The sequence below is a fragment of the Phyllobates terribilis genome, unplaced genomic scaffold (assembly GCF_046119375.1).
Source record: "Phyllobates terribilis strain yellow unplaced genomic scaffold, ASM4611937v1 Scaffold_4__5_contigs__length_816908805, whole genome shotgun sequence".
Taxonomy (NCBI): Eukaryota; Metazoa; Chordata; class Amphibia; order Anura; family Dendrobatidae; genus Phyllobates; species Phyllobates terribilis.
This window is the reverse complement of record NW_027362764.1, coordinates 415753947-415775539: the sequence shown is the minus strand read 5'-3', so window position 1 is coordinate 415775539 and position 21593 is coordinate 415753947. Positions and strand designations below refer to the sequence as shown.

General features: G+C 49.4%; 1 protein-coding gene across 1 annotated transcript in view; it reads left to right on the top strand.

Moving 5' to 3' along the window:
- The first annotated feature begins 13164 nt into the window (after positions 1 to 13164).
- Positions 13165 to 21593, top strand: part of NSUN2 (NOP2/Sun RNA methyltransferase 2) — a 56579-nt gene continuing 48150 nt past the window's right edge. The window contains 5 exon segments of the mRNA XM_073678614.1: positions 13165 to 13194; positions 13197 to 13283; positions 13286 to 13477; positions 14778 to 14935; positions 16626 to 16730. Of these exon segments, the coding sequence (XP_073534715.1) occupies positions 13165 to 13194; positions 13197 to 13283; positions 13286 to 13477; positions 14778 to 14935; positions 16626 to 16730 (572 nt within the window).

Sequence of the window (21593 nt, the reverse complement as noted above, 5' to 3'; positions counted from 1 at the left end):
TGCCAGAAAGTCAGGAGGAGGACCAGAGTGCGGAAGTGGAAGACGAGGTGGTGGATGATATAGTAACTGACCCAACCTGGCAGGAGGACATGCAGAGCGAGGAGGGAGGCAGAGCTCCCCAACAGGCAGGAAGAAGCAGTGTGGTGGCCGCAGAAAGAAGGCAGGCAATCGTTTCCTGTAACACCAACTCGAAGGAAGTTGCCAGTACAACTGTTAGGTCTTCCGGAGTCTGGTTGTTTTTTAAAGACTCTGTTGATAACCCCAAAAAGTCCATTTGCACCACCTGCCAGGCTAGCATCAGCAGGGGTGGCAAAACGACCAGCCTAACCACCACCAGCATGATCAGGCACATGGCAGCAAAGCACCCGACTTTGTGGGCCGAACCCCAGGGTCCAGAAACAGTGTCTGCGGGTGGCACCATTGCTTCTTCCGCTGTTGTGCATGCAAGCCAATCCCCTGTCCATTGTGCGTGCGAAGATGCCTCCTGCCCTGTACCTGTCGTTGCACACTCTCAAGTAGCAGCATCAGGAAGCACGTCCACGTCCTTGTCCCAGAGCAGAGTTCAGTTGTCCATACCCCAGTCCTTGGAATGCAAGCGTAAATACGCAGCCAACGCCCCATAGGCCACAGTAATATATTCTCACATTTCACGACTGCTTGCGCTCGAAATGTTGCCGTTTAGGCTCGTGGAGATGGAAGCATTCTGCAACCTGATGGCGGCGGCTGTCCCTCGGTACTCGGTACCCAGCCGCCACTATTTATTCCGGTGTGTCGTCCCCGCATTACACAAGCACGTATCCCAAAACATTAGCCGTGCCCTCAACAACGCAGTTACTGGGAAAGTCCATCTAACCACGGACACGTGGACAAGTGCTTGTGGGCAGGGACGGTACATCTCGCTGACAGCACACTGGGTTAACATAGTGGAAGCCGGGACCCAGTTGGACCTTGGGACAGAACACGTCCTCCCGACGCCAAGGATTGCGGGCCCTAGGTCAATCAGAGTTGCCCCCAGAGTCTACAGCTCCTGCACCTCCTCCTCCTCAGCCTCCTTCTCCTCTTCAGCCTCCATCTCCATGCCTGGCCCATGTGCTTAACCTCGTGGTTCAGGGGTTTCTCAAATCCTTCCTGGATCTGCTGGATCTGCTTGTTAAATTACGCCGCCTGTGTGCACATTTTAGAAGGTCACCTATAGCTTCCGCCGCCCTTGCTGTGTTTCAGCAGCGTTTGTAGTTTCCGGCTCACAGACTGATATGTGATGTCCCCACGCGTTGGAACTCTACACTGCAGATGTTGGGGAGGATTTGTGAGCAGAAGAGGGCAGTTGTTGAGTACCAGCATCAACAAGGCTATCGGTATTCAGTTCAGACTCCACACATAAAATCTCAGGAGTGGACATGGATGTCAGACATATGTACCATCCTCCAAAACTTTGAGGACTCCACCAAGATGGTGAGCAGCAATGGCGCCATAATTAGTGTCACCATCCCGCTTCTCTGTCTTCTGAAACGCTCTCTGCTCACAATCAAAGAGGATGCATTGCAGGTGGAGCACGATGAGATGGAGCAAGGAACCATACAGGGTGATTACACACAGCCAAGCCTCATCTCATCCCAACGTGGATTGGGTGACAATGAGGAAGAGGAGGAGGAGGAGGAAGAACAGGAGCTAGTTTCATGTGCTATAGATGGTACTACCTGCACAACTGTCATACCGTCTGTTCAGCGTGGATGGCCAGAGGACAGAGAGGAGGAGGAGAAGAGCATGGTCAGTCATCCTCTTGGTGAGGACACAGAAGTCTTGCCTGTTAGCAGTCTGGCATGCATGGCTGAGTTTATGTTACGCTGCCTTTCCCATGACCCTCGCGTTCTCAAAATTTTGGTTGACAGTCATTACTGGTTGGTGACACTTCTAGACCCACGCTACAAGGAGAACTTTATATCTCTTATTCCTGAGGCGGACAGATCTACAAAAATGGGGCAGTACCAGAAGGCCCTTGTTGCGGAACTTTTAAAAAAATTTCCATCTGAAAACGCTGGCGGCAGAGGTCACAGTTCGTTGGACAACCAAGGAGTAGAGGTGAGAGAGACACAAATGTAATCCAGCAGAGGCAAGGGAATACTGTCAAAGTTCTGGGAGAATTTTCTCAGCCCCTCCCATCGCACCAGCCCTGAGGCTCAGGGTACTCCTCAGAAGGAGTGCAAAGTTTGGGAAGATGTGGAGGGAGTACCTTGCCGACCGTGCCAACATCCTCAGTGATTCCTCTGTGCCTTATAATTATTGGGTATCCAAGCTGGATACGTGGAATGAACTGGCTCTCTATGCCTTGGAGGTCCTGGCCTGCCCTGCCGCCAGCGTTTTATCAGAGCGGGTTTTTAGTGCCGCTGGTGGAATTATAACTGATAAGCGCATCCGCCTGTCAACTGAAAATGCTGACAGGCTGACTCATATAAAAATGAACAAGGGCTGGATTGGGCCAGACTTCTCAACACCACCGAATGATAGCAGCGTAACAAACTCAAATCCAGTGTCTTTTTTCGGGAGGTGTATTCCCATGCACCTCTTCACACCCACACCTTTCTAATGGGAACATGTTGTACTAGTTACTGTGGCCCTGCTCTATGTGTCTTTAAATTGTTAGTGGGGTTTTTCCTAAATTTCGTCAGCCGTTGGACTCACTTCATACCCTATAACTGTATAGCAGACTCTCTCCTTTCTAATGGGAATTTGTCGTTACTGTGGCCCTGCTCTATGTGTCTTTAAATTGTTAGTGGGGTTTTTCCTAAATTTCGTCAGCCGTTGGACTCACTTCATACCCTATAACTGTATAGCAGACCCTCTCCTTTCTAGTGGGAACATGTTGTACTTGTTACTGTAGCCCTGCTCTATATGTCTTTAAATTCTTAGTGTGGCTTTTCCTAAATTTGGTGAGCCATTGGACTCACTGCATACCCTATAACTGTATAGCAGACTCTCTCCTTTCTAATAGGAATTTGTCGTTACTGTGGCCCTGCTCTATGTGTCTTTAAATTCTTAGTGGGGTTTTTCCCAAATTTTAGCGGCCCTTGCAGTCACAGCATGGGCATTACCACTATAGGAGACCCGCTCCTTTATAATGGGAACATTTTTTTTACTGAGACCCTCCTCTATGCCTCTTCAAAGGGGTATTTGGTTGCGTCCAAATTTTTGGCAGCCTTTGCAGTCACTGCATACCCAATAACAGTAAAAGAGACCACCCTGTTAATAATAGGAACAACAAAGCATAGCCGGCTGATGGCTCTCTAACAATAGTGAGGGCCGACTGCTGGCCTTTTAAGAATAGTAAGGGCCGTCTGATGGCCCTATAAAAATAGGCTTTATGACTTTCAGAGTCCCTCCATCATAAATGAAACAGGATGTGTCTGATGATGTGTCACACACCACATTGCCGATAAGGTTGTAAAATGTTAAAATGAAATTTCCCGGTGAATGCATTTGTCTTAAAAAATAACGTAGAAAACCCCAAAACAATAGGATTTTTCTTTAGTATAAAAAAACAGCGTCGCCAATTTAACCTCAATGTAATCACACTCTTCAGCTCCTGCACCTCCTCCTCCAGCTCCGAAATGACCACATTAGTCACAAGTCTCCGGTTTTCTGGTGGGTCCCTCCATCCCTGCTGAGAAACAGCCCTAGCTAAGAAAAGTGTGGGGGAAGGTTCCCGGACACTCTATGGCTGCTTTTTTAATGTGGATCGGACGTGCTTATGCATGTTATTTCTCAAACCGCATTGCAGATCAGGCTATTGCCCAACTCTGTAGTCATGAAATTAAATGCGCAAAGAAATATGTTTGTGTGTCAAAGCACCACCGACAAGTGCGAGCTGATGTTGGACGGGCTGCCATTGCTTCTGTAACAAGCTGCCTTAGAGGACTTCCTGGGAGAAATGACACCAAGAGTAGATACGGTTTCCCTCTATGCCAGTCCTTTCACCGATATAAATACAACTCTCAGCAAAAAAAGCTGTGGACTGGCTCCGTACCGTCCCTGGGGAGGGCACGGGTAATGTTATGGGACCCGTGCTTGTGGAAGGCAGAGACGATACCAGGAGAAATAGTGGTGGCTGGGGACCGAGTATGGACACCCGGCGGCCGCCGGCATGAGGTTGTGAAAAGCTTCCGCCTCCACGAGCCTAAAAGGCCACATTTCAAGTGAAAGCAGCTTTAGAGGATGTGAGGCAGTGACCGGGATCGTATACGAGGGACGTTATATATCCCCCAGAATGTGTACAGAGACCTATTAAATCCATTGGAGTGCATTGCAGTCACAAACTCACCTGCGGCTGCAATGCAGGAATGAAGGTCAGCATTGACCTGGTCAGGCTATCTGGCCTAGGCAGAATAGTAAAATCCAGCAGGGCCTTCATTTCTTGGGGGAGGCTACAGGAAGGCAGTGGGGCGGCCTCCTCCCTCCAACCCGGGTTTTCCAGTGGCTCTTGCCACAGGTCCTTTAAAAACCCTGCACTAAGGATTGGGAGTGTTCAGTGTTGGGACCTGCTAGAAACATAGTGTGGCGCCCCTGAGGGTTCAGTCGCCACAGAGGTACTGCATCTCACCCAGAGGTGTGGTATCTCACTCTCAGGTAAGGATGGAGTAAAGCCCAGGACCCAAACACCTGCATCCAACACTACACTACTCCAGGTCAGCAAAAGGGGCAAGATGCATTGCTGCGCTGCTGAGCCCTGACCCTGGCTGGAGTGGGGGGAACCAAGAGGGGGAACCATGTAGTGGGTGTGGGTGGAGGAAGAAGATCAGGGGAGAACTTGAGAAGAAGGATATAAAAAGGGGAAGCCATCTTGGGAGTGGTCAGAACAGTGATGAGAGAGTTGGGGAGCAGGAGCTCTGGAGGAGCTCTGCTCAGGGAAGAGAACCTAGTGAGAGAGGCCCAGGACAGACTGAAGAGAGGAGCAGGAAGAGAGGCTCCAGTAAGAACAGAAAGGATCCCAGGGGCACGGGCAGTGCGGATGCCACCCGTGGGCCCGAACCCACCAGGAGTGGAAGGATCAGGCCGCAGAGAGGGGACCGGCCCCTAAACTAGCAGAGTTCTTCAAGTCTCAACTAGATAACCGGAGGGTGCAGCATTTCAGGTGCTGCAGCCAACAGCCACATCTAACTCACCAAAAAGGTGGTCATAGAGGACCCAGGGGACAGAGAAAATGTCGCCTGACAAGGTCCGCGGTCACTGGCTTGGGACACTGGGTGTGAGGTGCAGGGAGACGGCCAGAAGGAAGACATAGAATGGGGTCCCGCTAAGTACTCTGGAATAGCCTGAGGGTTTGCTGAATCCCTCCCTGAGTAAGCACAGGACGGCCTGGGAAGTTACCCTGGCCCTGGTAACTTGGAGTCTAAAAATCGTGAGTAAAACCCTGAAGACTGCACCCCACTTTCTCTCCGAATTATTACTGCGTCATCATCCCCTGCACCACTCTACACACCTACTTCATCTATAACATCCCTGCAACGCCCTAGAGCTAAGCTCTACCTGTGGAGAGCTAAACCAACTCTGCTGCACTAACATCAGCTCCAGAGGACCTGCTCCGCAGCGGCGGCTCCCTTTAGCCGCATACCACAGGTGGCGTCACAAACTTTATATAAAAACTATAAATCCCCTGTAAATATCCCCTTTTATTGACCGCCCTGGGTCACGGACCGGGTCACCGCCACTGTGACATCTCCCCTAGCAACGACCGGCCTGGCTACCGAGTACCCCACGGCCCAGGGGGCGCGTCACATAGCAGGAAAGTTTGGGCGGCCTGTGAGTAGCTGAACCCACGCCTGGGAAGGCTCTGCACCTGTCAGGCTCTGAGGGGTCCGGCGCGGCCGTTGCCCATGGCAACCGTTGTTTAAGGACTCATGTTAACCCAGCTGCGAAACGGAGGACTTTTCTGTTTACCCGTGAGTTGCTGAATAAAGCTGTTTATGTTGGACTTGTTTGGGTTACTGCCTCAGTTACTGCACGGTGTGAACACCGCCGCCTTACAAGGCATTCCTGGGAGAAATGACAGCTGGGTAGATATGGTTTTCCAAGTCCTTTCACCAAGCCAAAGAATATGGCTGTGGTGAAATACAACTCAGCAAAAAAAAGCTGTGGACTGGCTCCGTACCGTCCCTGGCCACATTAACCTGTCCACGTGTTTGTGGTTAGGCGGTCCTTCCCAGTAAGTGCACTGGGGAGGGCGCAGGTAATGTTGTGGGACCCGTGCTTGTGGAAGGCGGAGACTATACCGGGAAAAATAGTGGCGGCGGGGAACCGAGTATGGATACCCGGTCGCCGCCGCCATAAGATTGTGGACAGCTTCCGCCTCCATGAGCCTAAAAGGCCACATTTCAAGTGCAAGCAGCTGTCAAAAATTTGGCAGTATAGTATTGCAGCCTGTGGGTGGGTGGCTGGCTGGCTGCATACGTGCGCTTGCATTCCAAGGAATGGGGTAGGAACAACTGAACGCTGCACTGGGACAAGGACTTGGATGGTGATTGTTGCAAGTCTGCAATGACAGGTGCATGGCGGGAGGTATCTTTGCATGCGCCAAGGATCACTTATGATGGGCACACTTTTAGGCAGTGACCTGGGAGTTAGAAATACTTCCAGAGGTCTTCCCCATGCTGTTCCCATGTCTTTTCAGCACTGTATGCATGTGTCTGATGATGTGTCACACACCACATGGCCAGATAAGGTTGTAAAATTAAAATGACTTTTCCCAGTGAATGCATTTGTCTTGGTTCAAAGCAATGCAAAAGTGCAAAAACGCATCAAAAACGCTACGTGTGAACATTGCCCAAGGTGTGGAGGAGTATTTTTGTTTTTGGTTATTTATTTTGCCTTATATACAAGTCATTACTCTGGAAGGGATGGATGTTCCTTAACATATTTCCCAGGAAAATCCATTTTGGTTTCGTTTTTGTATGTTTTATTGTGAGTCCGTAAAAGTGGCTTAAAACTCTGACAACGTTGTTGACAGCAGTGACCTGGGAGTCAGAAATGCTTCCAGGGGTCTTCCCCATGCTGTTCCCATCGATTTGGGCTATTTTTAGGCCCTCTGCAGACCGCCAGGGGGAGCCTCCTGAAAAATACTCGAGTTTCCCATAGACTTACATCGAGCACCCGAGTATTCCAATTTGCTCGACCCGAACATCGAGCACCCGAGCATTTTAGTGCTCACTCATCACTAACTATAATTGTTGTTTCTTCTGACTGCACCTCTATTTATTGTAATTTATATTTGTCTAATAAAGTTTATGCTTTTAATTAATAGTTGTTGACTCCAGTGGTTCTTGTAGGTGTTATACTACACAATAACAATCTTCTCGGATTATTAAGCTTTTGTTGCGCTTTTTTTTTTATACATTTCCCACCGTATTTTATGCATTTTTTAAGCAGCATTTTTAATAGTACAGAAAAGCTTTGATTCTGCACTTAAAAATGCAACAGAGTTTTTTATACTTGTTTTTGTCCAAGCTCCCCATAGAAGCTTAGAGAAAAAAATTGCACCAAAACCGCACAGTACAGCAGCATGTCTAGACGCACCGAGAGCGAGGTTTTCATGGAATCACATCCACTTTGCTTGGACATTTAGACCATGTTCACATGTTGTGTAATTGCTGCATTTTTTATTTTTTCTGCTGCTTTTTTGCACAGAAATTCTGCTGTGTTTAACTGTCCAAGCAAAGTGGATGTGATTGCATGAAAACTGCGCCCCCTGTGGTCTAAACATGCTGCTGAATTGTGCAGTTTTGGTGCTTTCATTTTTTTTAAAATCTCTATAGGCTTCTATGTTGCGCCTGAAAAAAACGTATGTAAAAACACTGTTGCTTTTTTAAGTGCAGAATCAAATCTTTTCTGTAGTATAAAAAAACATTAAGGCCACGTTCACATGTTTAGTATTTGGTGAGTTTTTTACATCAGTATGTGTAAGCCAAAACCAGGAGTGGGTGATAAATACAGAAGTGGTGACGAGTTTCTATTTTACTTTTCCTCGGACTGTTCTACTCTTGGTTTTGACTTACAAATATTGATGTAATATACTGAGTGTGTGAACGTGGACTTAAATGCATCAAATAAGAGGGAAAAATCATTACATAAAATGCAGCTAAAATGCAATAATCAGAGAAGATTGTTATTGTGTAGTTTGGTGCCGACACCTGCAGAAAACAAAAAACACAGCATTTATGCTAAGTGTGAACAGGGTCCTACAGACACAAAAAAGTCAGATCTCAAATACCCTGCAGTAAATAAATAGTAATAATACATGTAAATAACACAGCTGACTGTATTTTGATCAAAAGAGAGTAAAAGCCATTCCACCATGACTAGGTGTAATCACGAGGATCCCTAACTCTAGCAGCTCACCTCTCTATGTGTTAGCAGATCTCAAACAAATTAGTCTGGGGCAGAGCAGGACCCAGACCTGACCGTTGCATAGCTCCCAACTGTCCCGTTTTCGGCGGGACCATCCTGCTTTGAGGGCTCAGTCCTGCATCCCATCATGGCTCAGCCATTCTCCCGGCTGGGGATGGTAGGTTGGGGGGTTGCAGCGGCGGAGGAGCGGGCACAGGTAGTAGCCAGCAGCTACAGCTACCACGTGTGCCTGTTACTAAAGAGAATGAATATTCACTCTTCTCCATGCCCATGAGAGTGGAGAGGAGTGAATATACATTCTCCTTAATACTGTAGTGGACACTGTCAATCGCAGCTGCTGGCTTCCTGCAGCGGCTTGGCGGTCCTGTGTGCCCGCTATTAGAGAGAATGAATATTCACTTTTCTCCACTCCCATGGGCATGGAGAAGAGTGAATATTCATTATCGTTAGCAGCAGGCACAGAGGATCGCTGAGCAGCAGCAGCAGGAGTTGCAGCCGTGCTGACAGTGTGCGCTATTAAGGAGAATGACTACTCACTCCTCTCTACATGCATAGTCCCGGCGTGGAGAGGAGTGAATATCCCTGCAGCTGAACTTGGCATCTGGCGGCACATGGCAGAACAGGACGCAGCGCTGGAGCAGAGGGGAGGAAGGAAGGTGCGTAGAAGTGTTTATTTTTTTCATATGTGCAGTGATGGGGGTGCCATGCATATCAGGATTGTGGATGAAGAGGCCATGCATATCAGAACTGGGAATAAGAGGAGCCATGCATACCAGGAATGGGTCTGAGGGGGCCATGCATGCCAGGATTGGGGATGAGGGGGCCATGCATGCCAGGATTGGGGATGAGGGGGTCATGCATACCAGGATTGGAGATGAGGGGTGCCATGCATACCGGGATTGGGGATGAGGGGTGCCATGCATACCGGGATTGGGGATGAGGGGTGCCATGCATACCAGGAATGGGGATGAGGGGTGCCATGCATACCAGGAATGGGGATGAGGGGTGCCATGCATACCAGGAATGGGGATGAGGGGTGCCATGCATACCAAGAATGGGGATGAGGGGTGCCATGCACACCAGGAATGGGGATGAGGCCTGTCTGCTAAATGCCCCTCATTACCAGCGCCCCTCTGACAACTCCTGCCAGAGGAGAAAAAAATGGTAAATGGGACTTCTTCAAAAGTTGGGAGGTTTGCTGTTCTATGAATAAAGAAATGAATAAAAATTAAATCCATAGGTCCCAACCATCCCAGATACAGGGGACAGTCCCAGATTTGGGTCTACGTCTTGCTATCTAGGCATCTTCTAAGGCCACGTTCACACATTCAGTATTTGGTCAGTTTTTTATCTCCGTATTTGTAAACCAAAACCAGGAGTGGAACAATCAGAGGAAAAGTATAATAGGAACACGCAGGGCTGGCGTCTGCACCCGGCGCACCTTGGCAAGTACCGGAGCCCTGAGCAGGCGGGGGGGCCCACTCACCGTCGGGCACCCCGCCATGCTATAGGACCTGTGAGCGGAGGAGAGCGGTGTCAGTGCCCGCTCTCCCCTGCTTGCTCAGGGCCCCGGCACCCGGCGCAATACTTACCTCTCCCCGTGCCTCCGCAGCAGCTCCGGTCTCTTCAACATCCTCTGACTGTGACATCTCAGGTCAGAAGGCGCGGTGACGTGTTTCCATCGCCCTCTCTCCTGAGCCGTCACAGCGGGAAGACGCCGGCGACGCTGGAGTACAGAGCAGCGGCAGCAGGTGAGGAGAAGTGAGGTATTTGAGTTTTTTTTTTAATGTATGGAGGCATGGGGCATTATAAGGGGGAGGAAGTGATGATGCGCCCCCTGGGCCGTGGGGTACCCGGTGCCGGGCCGGTAAATGCTGGGGGATGTCACAGTGGCGGTGACCCAGGGCGGTCAATAAAAAGGGGTTTTTCTATTTATAGGAGATTTATAAAGTTCGTGACGCCACCTGTGGAATGCGGCTAAAGGGAGCCGCCGCTGCGGAGCAGTCCTCTGAAGCAGATGTTCCTGCAGCAGGGATGGTGTGGCTCTCCACAGGAAGAGCTAGCTCCAGGGCAGTGTAGATATTGGTTGCACTGGGCGTTGTAGTGCAGGGGGAAAGATGGCGCAGCTGAAATAATGGACGGAAGCAATGCGGTGCAGTCATCCGAGTCTTTACTCACAGTTCTCATGTATGTTCCACTGATACACTGCGCGAGTGCCAGCCTCCCACGTCGCACTGCGTTCACCAGACCGGGGGTTCAGCTCTTCCTCAGGTAGGCTAGGAGCATCTGACGGAACCCCGCTTTCTTATGTTCCTCTCTAGACCGACTTCTCGCTGGGTCTTCTCCCTCCTCCCCTGCGCTTCCCCACTCACAGTCCCGCTCGGGTGCTCTGAAGTCCCTCTGGGCAACTTGGAGTTCCCGGACCTGCTTGACCCTCACGGTGACTAGAATGAGGCTTTGACAACTGAACTATAAAAGCCAGAAGCCTCCGGTTTTTCCAGCCGAGACCTGGAGTAACACGGCTGGTCCAGGGGCTGGTCCCCTTCTTGCGGCCTGATCCCTCTGTCTTCTGACAGATTCGGGGCATACGGATGCCGTCCCGCACTCGCCGTACCCCCTGGGATCCCTTCAATAGAACGGAGCCTTCCTCCTCTGCTCCCCTCCTGGGCCTCTAGCACTAGGCCCTACTTGTGGAGCAGAGCTCCTAAAGAGACTCTGCTCCCTGACTGACTGTCCTCACTCACTGTGCTCTACTGCACTGCCACCCTAAAATGGCTTCCCTTTATATATCTCCTGTAAAAGTGCTTCCCTAAACTGCGTCCTCCACCCACACCCACTACTGGTTCCCCCTACCTCTGGGTTCCCCCCACTCCAGCCAGGGACAGGGCTCAGCAGGAAAACACATTGCATCTTGCCCTTCCAGCCGGTCTGTAGCAGTGTAGTGTTGAATGTGGGTGTTGGGGTTCCGGGCAGCACTCCCTCCTTACCTGAGAGAAGGAGACACCACACCTCAGGGTGAGGTGCAGTACCTCTGTGGCGACTGAACCCTCAGGGGCGCCACAAGTGACATCCTGCATGGGGCATTATAAGGGAGGGAAAGTGACGTACTGCATGGGGCATTATAAGGGGGGGAAAGTGACATCTTGCATGGGGCATTATAAGGGGGGAAGTGACATCCTGCACGGGGCATTAAAAGGGGGGAAGTGACATCCTGCATGGGGCATTAAAAGGGGGGGGGGTGACATCCTGCATGGGGAATTATATGGGGGTGGAAGTGACATCCTGTATGGGGCATTATAAGGGAGGGTGTGTGTGTGTGACATCCTACATGGGGCATTATAAGGGGGGGTGACACCCTGCATGGAGCATTATAAGGGGGGGTGACATAATGCATGGGGCATTATAAGGGGGGTGACATCCTGCATGGGGCATTATAAGGGGGTGACATCCTGCATAGGGCATTATAAGGGGGTGGGGGTGACATCCTGCATGGGGCATTATAACGATGGGTTACCTAATGCATGGGGCATTATAAGGGGGGTGACATCCTGCATGTGGCATTATAAGGAGGGGGGGGACATCCTGCATGGGGCATTATAAGGGGGGGTGACATCCTGAATGGGGCATTATATTGGGGGGTGACATAATGCATGGGACATTATAAAGGGGGGTGACATCCTGCATGGGGCATTATAAGTGGGTGACATAATGCATGGGGCATTATAAGGGGGGGTGACATCCTGCATGAGGCATTATAAGGGGGGGACATCCTGCATGGGGCATTACATGGGGGGGGGGACAGCCTGCATGAGGCATTATGTGGGGGGAACAGCCTGCATGGAGCGTTATATGGGGGCCAGTATTCTGTATGGAGCGTTATATGGGGGCCAGTATCCTGTATGGAGCGTTATAAGGGGGACAGTATACTGTATGGAGCGTTATATGGGGGCCAGTATCCTGTATGGAGCGTTATATGGTGGCCAGTATTCTGTATGGAGCGTTATATGGGAGCCAGTATCCTGTATGGAGCGTTATATGGGGCCAATTATTCTGTATGGAGCATTATATGGGGCCCATTATTCTGTATGGAGCATTATATGGGGCCCATTATTCTGTATGGAGCATTATATGGGGCCCATAATACTGTGTAGAGGACTATACTGTCCGGTCTGCACTGTGAGGATTCGCCAGTTTCTGAGCTATTGTAGAATTTACACTAGATATCACTCATGTAATGTAAGAAGTGAAATCTTTGGCCTTGTACTATATCTATATTTCTCTGCGGTATCTGTGCATCATGAATCGTGGTATGTGTTAAAGGGGCCCACTGAGACTCTTTCACCCGGGGCCCAGAAAAACCTGGAGCCGGACCACGAAACACATCACCACTTCTGTATTTATCACCCACGCCTGGTTTTGACTTACACATACTGATGTAAAATACTGACCAAATACTGAATGTGTGAACATGGCCTAAATGCCCCTCACTGCCACAACCCCTCTAACATCTCATGCCAGGGTAGAAAGAAATGACAAATGGGTGTGGTGTGTTATGTGAAAAAAAGTTGGTAGGTCTATTCATTCAGGTTTACAGAGAAGCCCTTTAAGCGCTCTTTTTCATATAGATTCACAGTCTCTCGATGAATGTAGCTATTTTTGCAAAATACACGGAACACGGAGATTAGGTCATAGCCTGGAAGCTACAAATCGTAAACGGGCTAGAGGTAGCCTCATCAAATATGTCCGCTGCAGGCGCCGTGTCCACTAGTTATGACGTCACTGAACGGCGATGCACATTTGCTTCAGCTCTGTCGGCCCCCGTAGTGACGTCACCCGTGCGCCCTGGTGTAGGAAAGCTCTATCTGCACGTGTCATCCTGTGTATCACATAGGCGCAGTTTTATCCCACAGGAGAGCAGCTCGGCACCGAGGACCTTGTCAAGATATTCACACGGCGCTGCTGCCAAGTACTGTGCGGGGTGATGGGGCGCAGAAACAGGCGCAACCGGAAGAGGGATCAGCGCCCGGCAGTGCAGAGAACTCCCGAGGAAGAGGAGGAGAGGCGCAAGGCGAGAGAGCAGGCGGTGAGGAGGAGCGGGCGTGGGGCTGCAGAGGTTGTAGTGAGGACTTCAGTATCAGTGACATCACCTCCCCCAATAGTAGGGGCAGCTTGGTCTGGTCCTTGTAGGATAGCAGATATCCCAACAATAATGGGAAGCACTGGATAGCACAAGGTATAACAAGGTGGATTACTTACCTTACTGACAATCAGCAGCCTCTGATCAGCCTACCGAGTTCCTTCAGAGCTGACTTTTGTGCTGGCTACAAACAAGTGATCAGTGGTCACTGATTGTCTGCAGCATTGATGTGCCATAATAGCGTAATGAGACCGCTGGGGACCCTGGAGGAGCACTGTGTGTGCAGCGGGCTAGAGCTGTTAGACGTCATCTGTCAGTAATATCGGCCCCACCACCAAGCCGCATATATGGCATGGAGTGGCCGTGTGCTTCCTTGACCATACAGTTTCATTAAGGAAGTGGGGCGGGGGGGGATTAGGGGTGTCCTAATGATTTCTGGTGCCCTCAGTGATCAGACATCACCTGTACATAGGGGACATCATTTGGGAGAGAACCCCTTTAATGAGGACCCGTCCACTTTACTGACACGTCTGTTTAAATCTGTGCATTACCCATCTAATGGCAGTTTTGGGCTATCTTTTCATACTATTGTGCAGTTCCTCTTTTATTACTCCTGGAAATGTATAACTATAATGATAAAAGGCTGTTCCCATCTCCTTTTCAGTGGGGTCCCTGTACAGTTTAGCACAGTCAGCATTGATTGGCTAGTGTCACCCTGCTAAAGCTTATCTGTCTCCAGATGTCAAAATATACACTGTATATATAATTAACTTTATCTCTTAAACCTAATATACTTCAGAAATCCATGTCAGAGTGGCTGTATAATCCTGCTATTTTACTCTCTATTTGTCATCTTTCAAAGAGGGTGATGCAGCCATTCTGACTTGGATTTTCAATGTAAGTTCACCTGCCTCGTCAGGTCTGAGACATCTATTTTATATTGTGAAGTCTGATTACCGATGTGCTATATTATATCCATCTCATAAAGTTATTGTATATTGCTAGGGTAAGCCTTTATATTATGATTGAGGGGAAAGGGGTGACCTCTAGGACCCCTGCTTATATTAGAAGGCAGAAGGAAGGAGCTGCAGCCCTTTTCCCTGCACAGCCGCAGTTCTGGCCACTCACCATGCAGTGAACTGTAGGCCCCATCTTTCCCCGGTATCTATACATGATATGTCATCTTGTGGCTAGCCTTGTAGTAAAGCCTTTACTCTGCATCATGGACTCTGTGATTGTCTCACAGGCCTGGGAAAGCGGCTATGCTGAAATCATCAAGGAGAACAAGCTGTTTGAGCATTACTACCAGGAGCTGAAGATCGTCCCAGAGGGGGAATGGGAGCAGTTCATGTCTGCACTGCGGGAGCCTCTCCCAGCCACCATCAGGATCACTGGATATAAGAGGTATGGTGCATCCTGGGACCCAATGTGCAGTGTCCCCACAGCCAATATGGGGTGTGTGACTATATTTTGGGGCGGTCTGCTCCACTCAGCTCTGTTTTGAGCAAATGGGGAGCTGTGTTTGGCCATGTCTGTTATTTCCCAGGTATGAAGTGTTTACTTGGTAATCTATATATTTTTTGCCTAGAAATAAATATGTACTTCTCAATGGGAAAAAATTCCCTATCTGCATGAGATAAAGGAAATCTGTCACTAGGTTTTTGATACTAAAGGTAAGAGCAACATAATGTAGAGTCAGAGACCCTGATTCCAGTAACGTGTCACTTACTGGGATGCTTGCTGTAGTTTAGATAATCTCCTGCTGATAAAACAATTATTTTATTAGTAGAGGATTAGTAAACGTGCTGCCAGGTAGTCCTCATATTCATGAGCTCTGTATAATCCTGCCTCCACCACTGATTGGCAGCTTTCTGCCTTTGCACAGTGTACACAGAAAGCGGAGTGTTCTCACAGCTCAGCAATCAGAGATCTATTATATTTTATGAAAACTACAGCAAACAGCCTAGTGAGTGATACATCACTGGAACCGAGGTCCCAACACAACGCTGGTAGCAAACAGGGCTGTGGAGTCAGTCGGTGTCCATATCGGTGGAGTTGGTATAAAATGGACTGACTCCTAAAATATATAATAAGTTGGGTACAATAGTTCAATGCAGTTTGTTGGGAATATTTTTTCATAAGAATTTTGGAAAGTTATGAAATGTCCTATTCCTGATCTAAGGGTCTAGTTTTTAGCTGAGATGAATCTGTGCTGCAGTAAATTTATCACTTAAACATGAGCCATGTATGAGGGAGTCGTGGAGTTGGTGTCATGGAAATTGAGGAGTCGGAGGTTTGGCTTACCGACTCCATGGCCCTGCTAGCAAAATCTGCGGACAGATTCCCCCTAAAGAGGTTTCTGTGACAACCTCAGCAGGCTACAGCAAACTTTTTTCAGGGGCTTCCCGCTGCTTGTATATATGGGAGCCCATGATTAGGGTCAGCGAGGCTCCAGCCTCTAAGGTCACTCCCTGATCCCTAAATGATGGCAATCTGTTCCTTTCGCTAAGCCCGTAGATGTCTAGTGCTGTATCCAGCATTGAACTAGATCCAGCTGTACCCAGTCTCGGCCATGCTCTGTGAGCGAAGCACATCAGCACACATCTCTATATGTAACTTGTATCTAGACTTAATACAATTCTGTCCATTTCTCAGCTATATAATGGTTTGTAGCTTTTGTACATGTATGTTGTTATTCACGGACATGCACATTCGTATTTATGCTTTTATTGCAATAATGGGAAAACCCTTACGAGGGCAGTATATTTTAGAAAGACCTTCTAAGTAAACGGAGAGGTGCGTGCAGAGAACGATGATTTAGCGTGTCCTTTACTCTCTGAAGGGCTCTACCTGTCCTTGCTTTACATGGATTTCAAAGGCAGGGCAGGGAAATTGCACGGAATATTTGCAGCCAAATTCATTACAAATACAGTAGTGGATGGAGTTGGACCTAAATAAAATATATTTTTCAGTTCTTTTCTTCATTAACCATGCTTAGAAGTAGATCAATGCTTTTATTATGGTGTTAATAGAAGCTTTAATGTATCTTTTTTTATATTAATATATTTGTCATTTAAATCTGCACCACTGATAGCCACGCAAAAGAAATCCTGCATTGTTTGAAAGAGAAATACTTTAAGGAGCTACAGAATATAGAGGTTGATGGCCAGAAGATTGAAGCCCCCCAACCGCTTAACTGGTAAGGCCTTTTTTCTGAGATTAGTTTTGAATATACAGAATGAATTAATTGGCAGCACAATGAGATTTCCAGCTTACCTGTAGGATATGCATCAAAAGTATAATCTGCCGGGTTCTGGTCATTGGTGTACTCTCTTCCCCAAGCAGAACATCAGTATTTCATGATGAAGTGCCAGCCTTCCCTGAGGGTCTGACCTGGCATTGCAGCTCTGGTCCATTCATGTAAAAGGGGTACCGTATTTTTCGGATTATAAGACGCACCCCAAATTTTGGGGTTGAATATAGGAAAAATTTTTTTTTTTTTGTAAGATGGGGGCCTATCTTATAGTCTGAATAGGTATGTTACCTGGGGGGCGGTGGAGCCTGGGTCACAGGGGGCTGGGTCCTTCAGGAAGCCGGTGCTTCAGCAGTGGGGAGTTGTGGTGGTGGTGGTGGTGGTGGTGGTGGAGCGGGATCACAGGGCCCTCTGTTCCCTGCCTCAGGAAGCCGGCGGTGGCAGCAGAAGAGAGAGGTGAGATGCTGCGGGGCCGCCTGGCTTGGGCCCTGTGGCCGGTCTGGGGGCTATGGCTGGTGCCGGGTGGTGAAACAGAGCGGCCGGGGCCTAAACCTGTGTCGGGTTCTGAGGCAGAGCAGCGTGTGCGGCTTTCGGTGGCCGCTGCCATCTTCCTAAAGCTGTGATCTACAGGAAAATGCCCGCCGGAGATCCCGGTCTGCACATGCGCCAAATCGGGCAACCATTTTCCTGTAGATCACTGCCACAGGAAGATGGCCGCGGCCACCGGAAGTTGCACATGCTGCTCTACCTTACCTCCTGACACCGCCCACAGCTCTGCTTCACCGCCCGACACCTGCCACGGCCAGCACAGGTCTAGGCCCAAGTTTCAGCCGCCAGCATCTCGCCCTTGCTGCTGCCGGTAAAGTAACGTTCGGACAATAAGACGCACCCCCCATTTTCCTTCCAAATTTGGGGGGAAAAAGTGCGTCTTATGGTCTGAAAAATACGGTATTTTACTTCTTCAGGTGATCATTGGTATGTTTACAGGGGCTAATAATTGGGAACATGCATTCCTGCCAACACTGAGTGCTGGCCAATACAGGGGAGAATAGTGAAGGTGGAATAGCCCTTTAAAGAGAACATGTCAGGTCGATTCGTGCTGACCTGCCCACTGCAACATGAATCCGAGCATGACTGCACGATTGCCGGGGACTACAGAGAAAGTGGAGATCAGACCGGCGCCAATTCTGGTGGGCTTCTCCCTGCATCGCTCTTGTTGATCGGCAGGTCTCCGCTATGCGTGTACATGGCGAGAGATTAGTCACTCATCTGGAGTAGTATGTGGAGAAGCCACGGCACAAGCGATGCCAGACTGGTCTCCTCACTCTGTAGTCCCTGGCAATCGTGCAGCAGGCTCGGATTCATGTTGCCTGTGATTTAGGCAGCATGCGCCTCACCAGAAATATTAGTCCAGTCAGGACCTGGAGTAGCATTCCTGGCATAAGAATTTCTGCCACATTTGATGGGCAGATGTAGCCATGCATTTGCTTTGCCCATTTTGCTGCCCAAAACTGTTGGAAAATGCCAAAAGGTGCAAAAAATTTTCGCCACTCCCAGTTGCGCAAATATTTAGCGACTTTTCAATGTGTTTCACGCCTGTTTTCTTATGTAAACACTTTGATGAATCGGCCTCTGTTTTCATTTTTTTTAATTTCTCCTCTCTAAGACCACGGCCCCACTATCAGTATTTGGTCAGTATTCGGTCAGTATTTTTTCTCAGGAGTGGGAGCCAAAACCTGGAGTGGGTGATAAATGCAGAATTGGTGACTTGTTTCTATTATACCTTTTCTCTGATTGTTCCTCACCTGGTTTTGGCTCGAACTCCTGGGAAAAAATACTGACCAAATACTGATAGTGGGGCCATGGTGGTACAGAGACATTAGCTTGTACAGAGTAGGTTACAATTTATGTTTTGTACAAGGTGGAATTCCCGGAGATGTTTTTTTTTTTAAATGTTGCCGTGTAATAGTAATCTTCAGTTGGTTTGAGCATTCATAAGCAGGCAATAACATACAGTGACATGTAAAAGTTTGGGCACCCCTGGTCAAAATTACTGTTGTTGTGAACAGTTAAGCAAGTTGAAGATGAAATGATCTCTAAAGGTTAAAGATGACACATTTTCCCCTCCCCCATGACAGCACACCTTGAGAGAGCGGATCCGCCCCACCAAGGACAGGAAACCGTCTGAAATAAAAGGGCGGTACCTCTCCCTCGCTTCAGTTGGTTTCCTGTCCTTGATGGGGAACCTGTCTGGAAGAAAGAAGACTTACCTGGGGCTGTCCCGGTGTGGAAGAGCGGGCACTGGCCTGTGCACCGGGTTCAGTATCCCAGAAGCGCCGTCCGCAGCTTCCCCTGGGGTCTCTGCGCCGAGCGGGGCGCACGCGGTGAGGCAGGCTCTGTCCTCCCGGAGACCGCGGCGCCGTCCTCCCCCTGCAGTGTGGAACGCTTCCGGGTGTGACGCGCCTGACGTCACGGCGCAGGGCACGCTGGGAGCGGCGCGCTGGGTGACGTCAGGAGGCGGCGCCGATCCAAGATGGCGGCGCCCATCGGAGCGTCCCAGGCCGTTTTTTTTTTTTTTTTTTTCAACGGAGCGCCGGCCTGAGGAAGGGGGAGGGCCCACAGACCGGAGGAGGCTGGATGGCCCTATATTTAAGGGGGGGGAGCTATCCTGGAAGCGTGGTGCGCTTCTGAGACATGGCTGATCCAGATAGCCAGGAGCAGCAGCAGCTTACCCCCCCACCTCAGCAACAGAAAAAGCAGAGGGATGCATCGTATACAGACAGCCGCTCGAGTAATCGTAGTGGCAGCCGCAGGAGTAAGGCTTCGAGTGCCTCGGGACCATCCAGAATGGAATCATCGGTTCCGCGACAGCCTCCGAATCCGGTACCCGTTTGTGACCTCCGAGGGTGAGTGAGCTTCGTGAATGTCACTGGTTTATAACGGGAAGTCTCTTATGTGCTTCCTTTTTTTTAGGAGCCTAAGAAGAGTAGTGCCAAGCAAAAGCATAGTGTGTGCCCTTTGCCAAGCTTCTCTCTCAGTAGAGTGGCAGAAACCACTTTGCCAGGGCTGTGTGACCAAAACCATAGCTGAGAATTCCCGGGATTTTGCTGCAGATTTAAAGTCCATAGTACATGCAGAAGTTCAGGGGTCCCTGAAAGGATTCCTTAGAGGGAAGAAAAGGCCCCGTAGAGAGGTTTCCCCCGTCTCTGATTCCTCCCAGTCCGAGGAGCAGTGGGATTCATCGTCCTCTTCCTCATCGGGGGGCGGTAGACCCTGCTTCCCCATTGAGAATACAGACAGACTGGTTAGGGCAGTAAGATCAACCATGGGTCTGGAGGAAGAGAGCATCTAAATCCCGGGAGGCAGCTTAAAGATAAAAAGGTCTCCAGACAGGCAATACTTGCAGAGCTACCTCTAATACAAACAGCATCGGCCTTCCTGGCCGACTCTTCAGCTGACTCGGTCAGACTGTCAGCTAGGGCAGCGGGACTATCCAACGCAGCCAGGCGGGCCTTGTGGCTCAAAGGTTGCCCAGGCGACCTACCTTCGAAACAGAAACTGTGCTCCCTCCCATGTGATGGTAGACTCCTGTTTGGCCAAAAGTTAGAAGACCTGTTGGAAAAAGCAGGCGATAAAACAAAGGGTTCCCGGGATTTTCGGGGGAACCAAGAAGATTTAGTTTTCGGAGGAGAAAATTTAACCGGGGTCGTCCTACGGGAGACAAAAAGAAATGGGAAGCCAAGTCCAAAAAAGAATCGGGCTACATGTTTGGAGGACCATCCTCGAGTTCGAAGAGATCCTCCCAATGACGCCAGGCTGGAAGTGGGTGGAAGGCTTTCCCACTTTCTTCCAGCTTGGGATGCGATAACAGCAAACCCCTGGATTCTGAAAATTATCAGTGGGGGCCTGAAGATCCGGTTCAGCCAGACCCCCTGGCGGACCTTTGTGGTTACCCCCCTACGAAAGGTCCAGGAAGAACAATTAGCCCTGGAAACAGAAGTGTTAGAGTTAGTAGGAAAGCAGGTCCTTCTCGAAGTACCAGCAACACAGAGAGGGAGGGGGTTCTATTCCCCACTATTCATGATAAAAAAAACAAACGGGTCCTTAAGGACCATCATCAACCTCAGGAGTCTGAACCAAGTAGTAGAAAACCAGACTTTCAAGATGCATCGCAACTGCTTTATGGCTGTAATAGACTTGAAGGACGCATATTATCACGTCCCAATCCATCCGGAGTATCAGAAGTATCTGAGAGTAGCCCTGTTTATTCAGGGGAAGCTGAGGCATTTTCAGTTTGCTGCCCTACCCTTTGGCCTCTCCATTGCCCCGAGAATATTTACGAAACTAATAGCAGAAGTGACAGCCTTCCTACGGATCAAGAATGTAGTGATCGTGCCATATTTAGACGACTTCTTGATAATAGGGAAAACAGAAGCCCACTGCTCCAGTCAGCTCCTAGTGGTCACGGAAGTGTTGCATCAGCTGGGGTGGTTAGTAAATTTCCAAAAATCAAGACTAACCCCCTCCAGGACTCAGACCTTTCTGGGTCTAATCCTAGACTCTCGTCGCCAAACCTGCTTCCTCCCAGAGGACAAAATCTGCAGGTTGATTGCATTAGTCTCGAAGGCCATTCAAGCTCCAGAGATGTCTCTGAGAGAGGCAATGTCCCTCCTGGGTTCTATGACGGCCTGTCTCCCAGCAGTAATGTGGGCCCAGGGGCATATGAGGCGGCTTCAGTGGGAGGTCCTGTCAGCACAGAGGTCCTGCAATGGGCATTTAGAAGGCAGGCTCTCTCTCTCCCCACAAGTA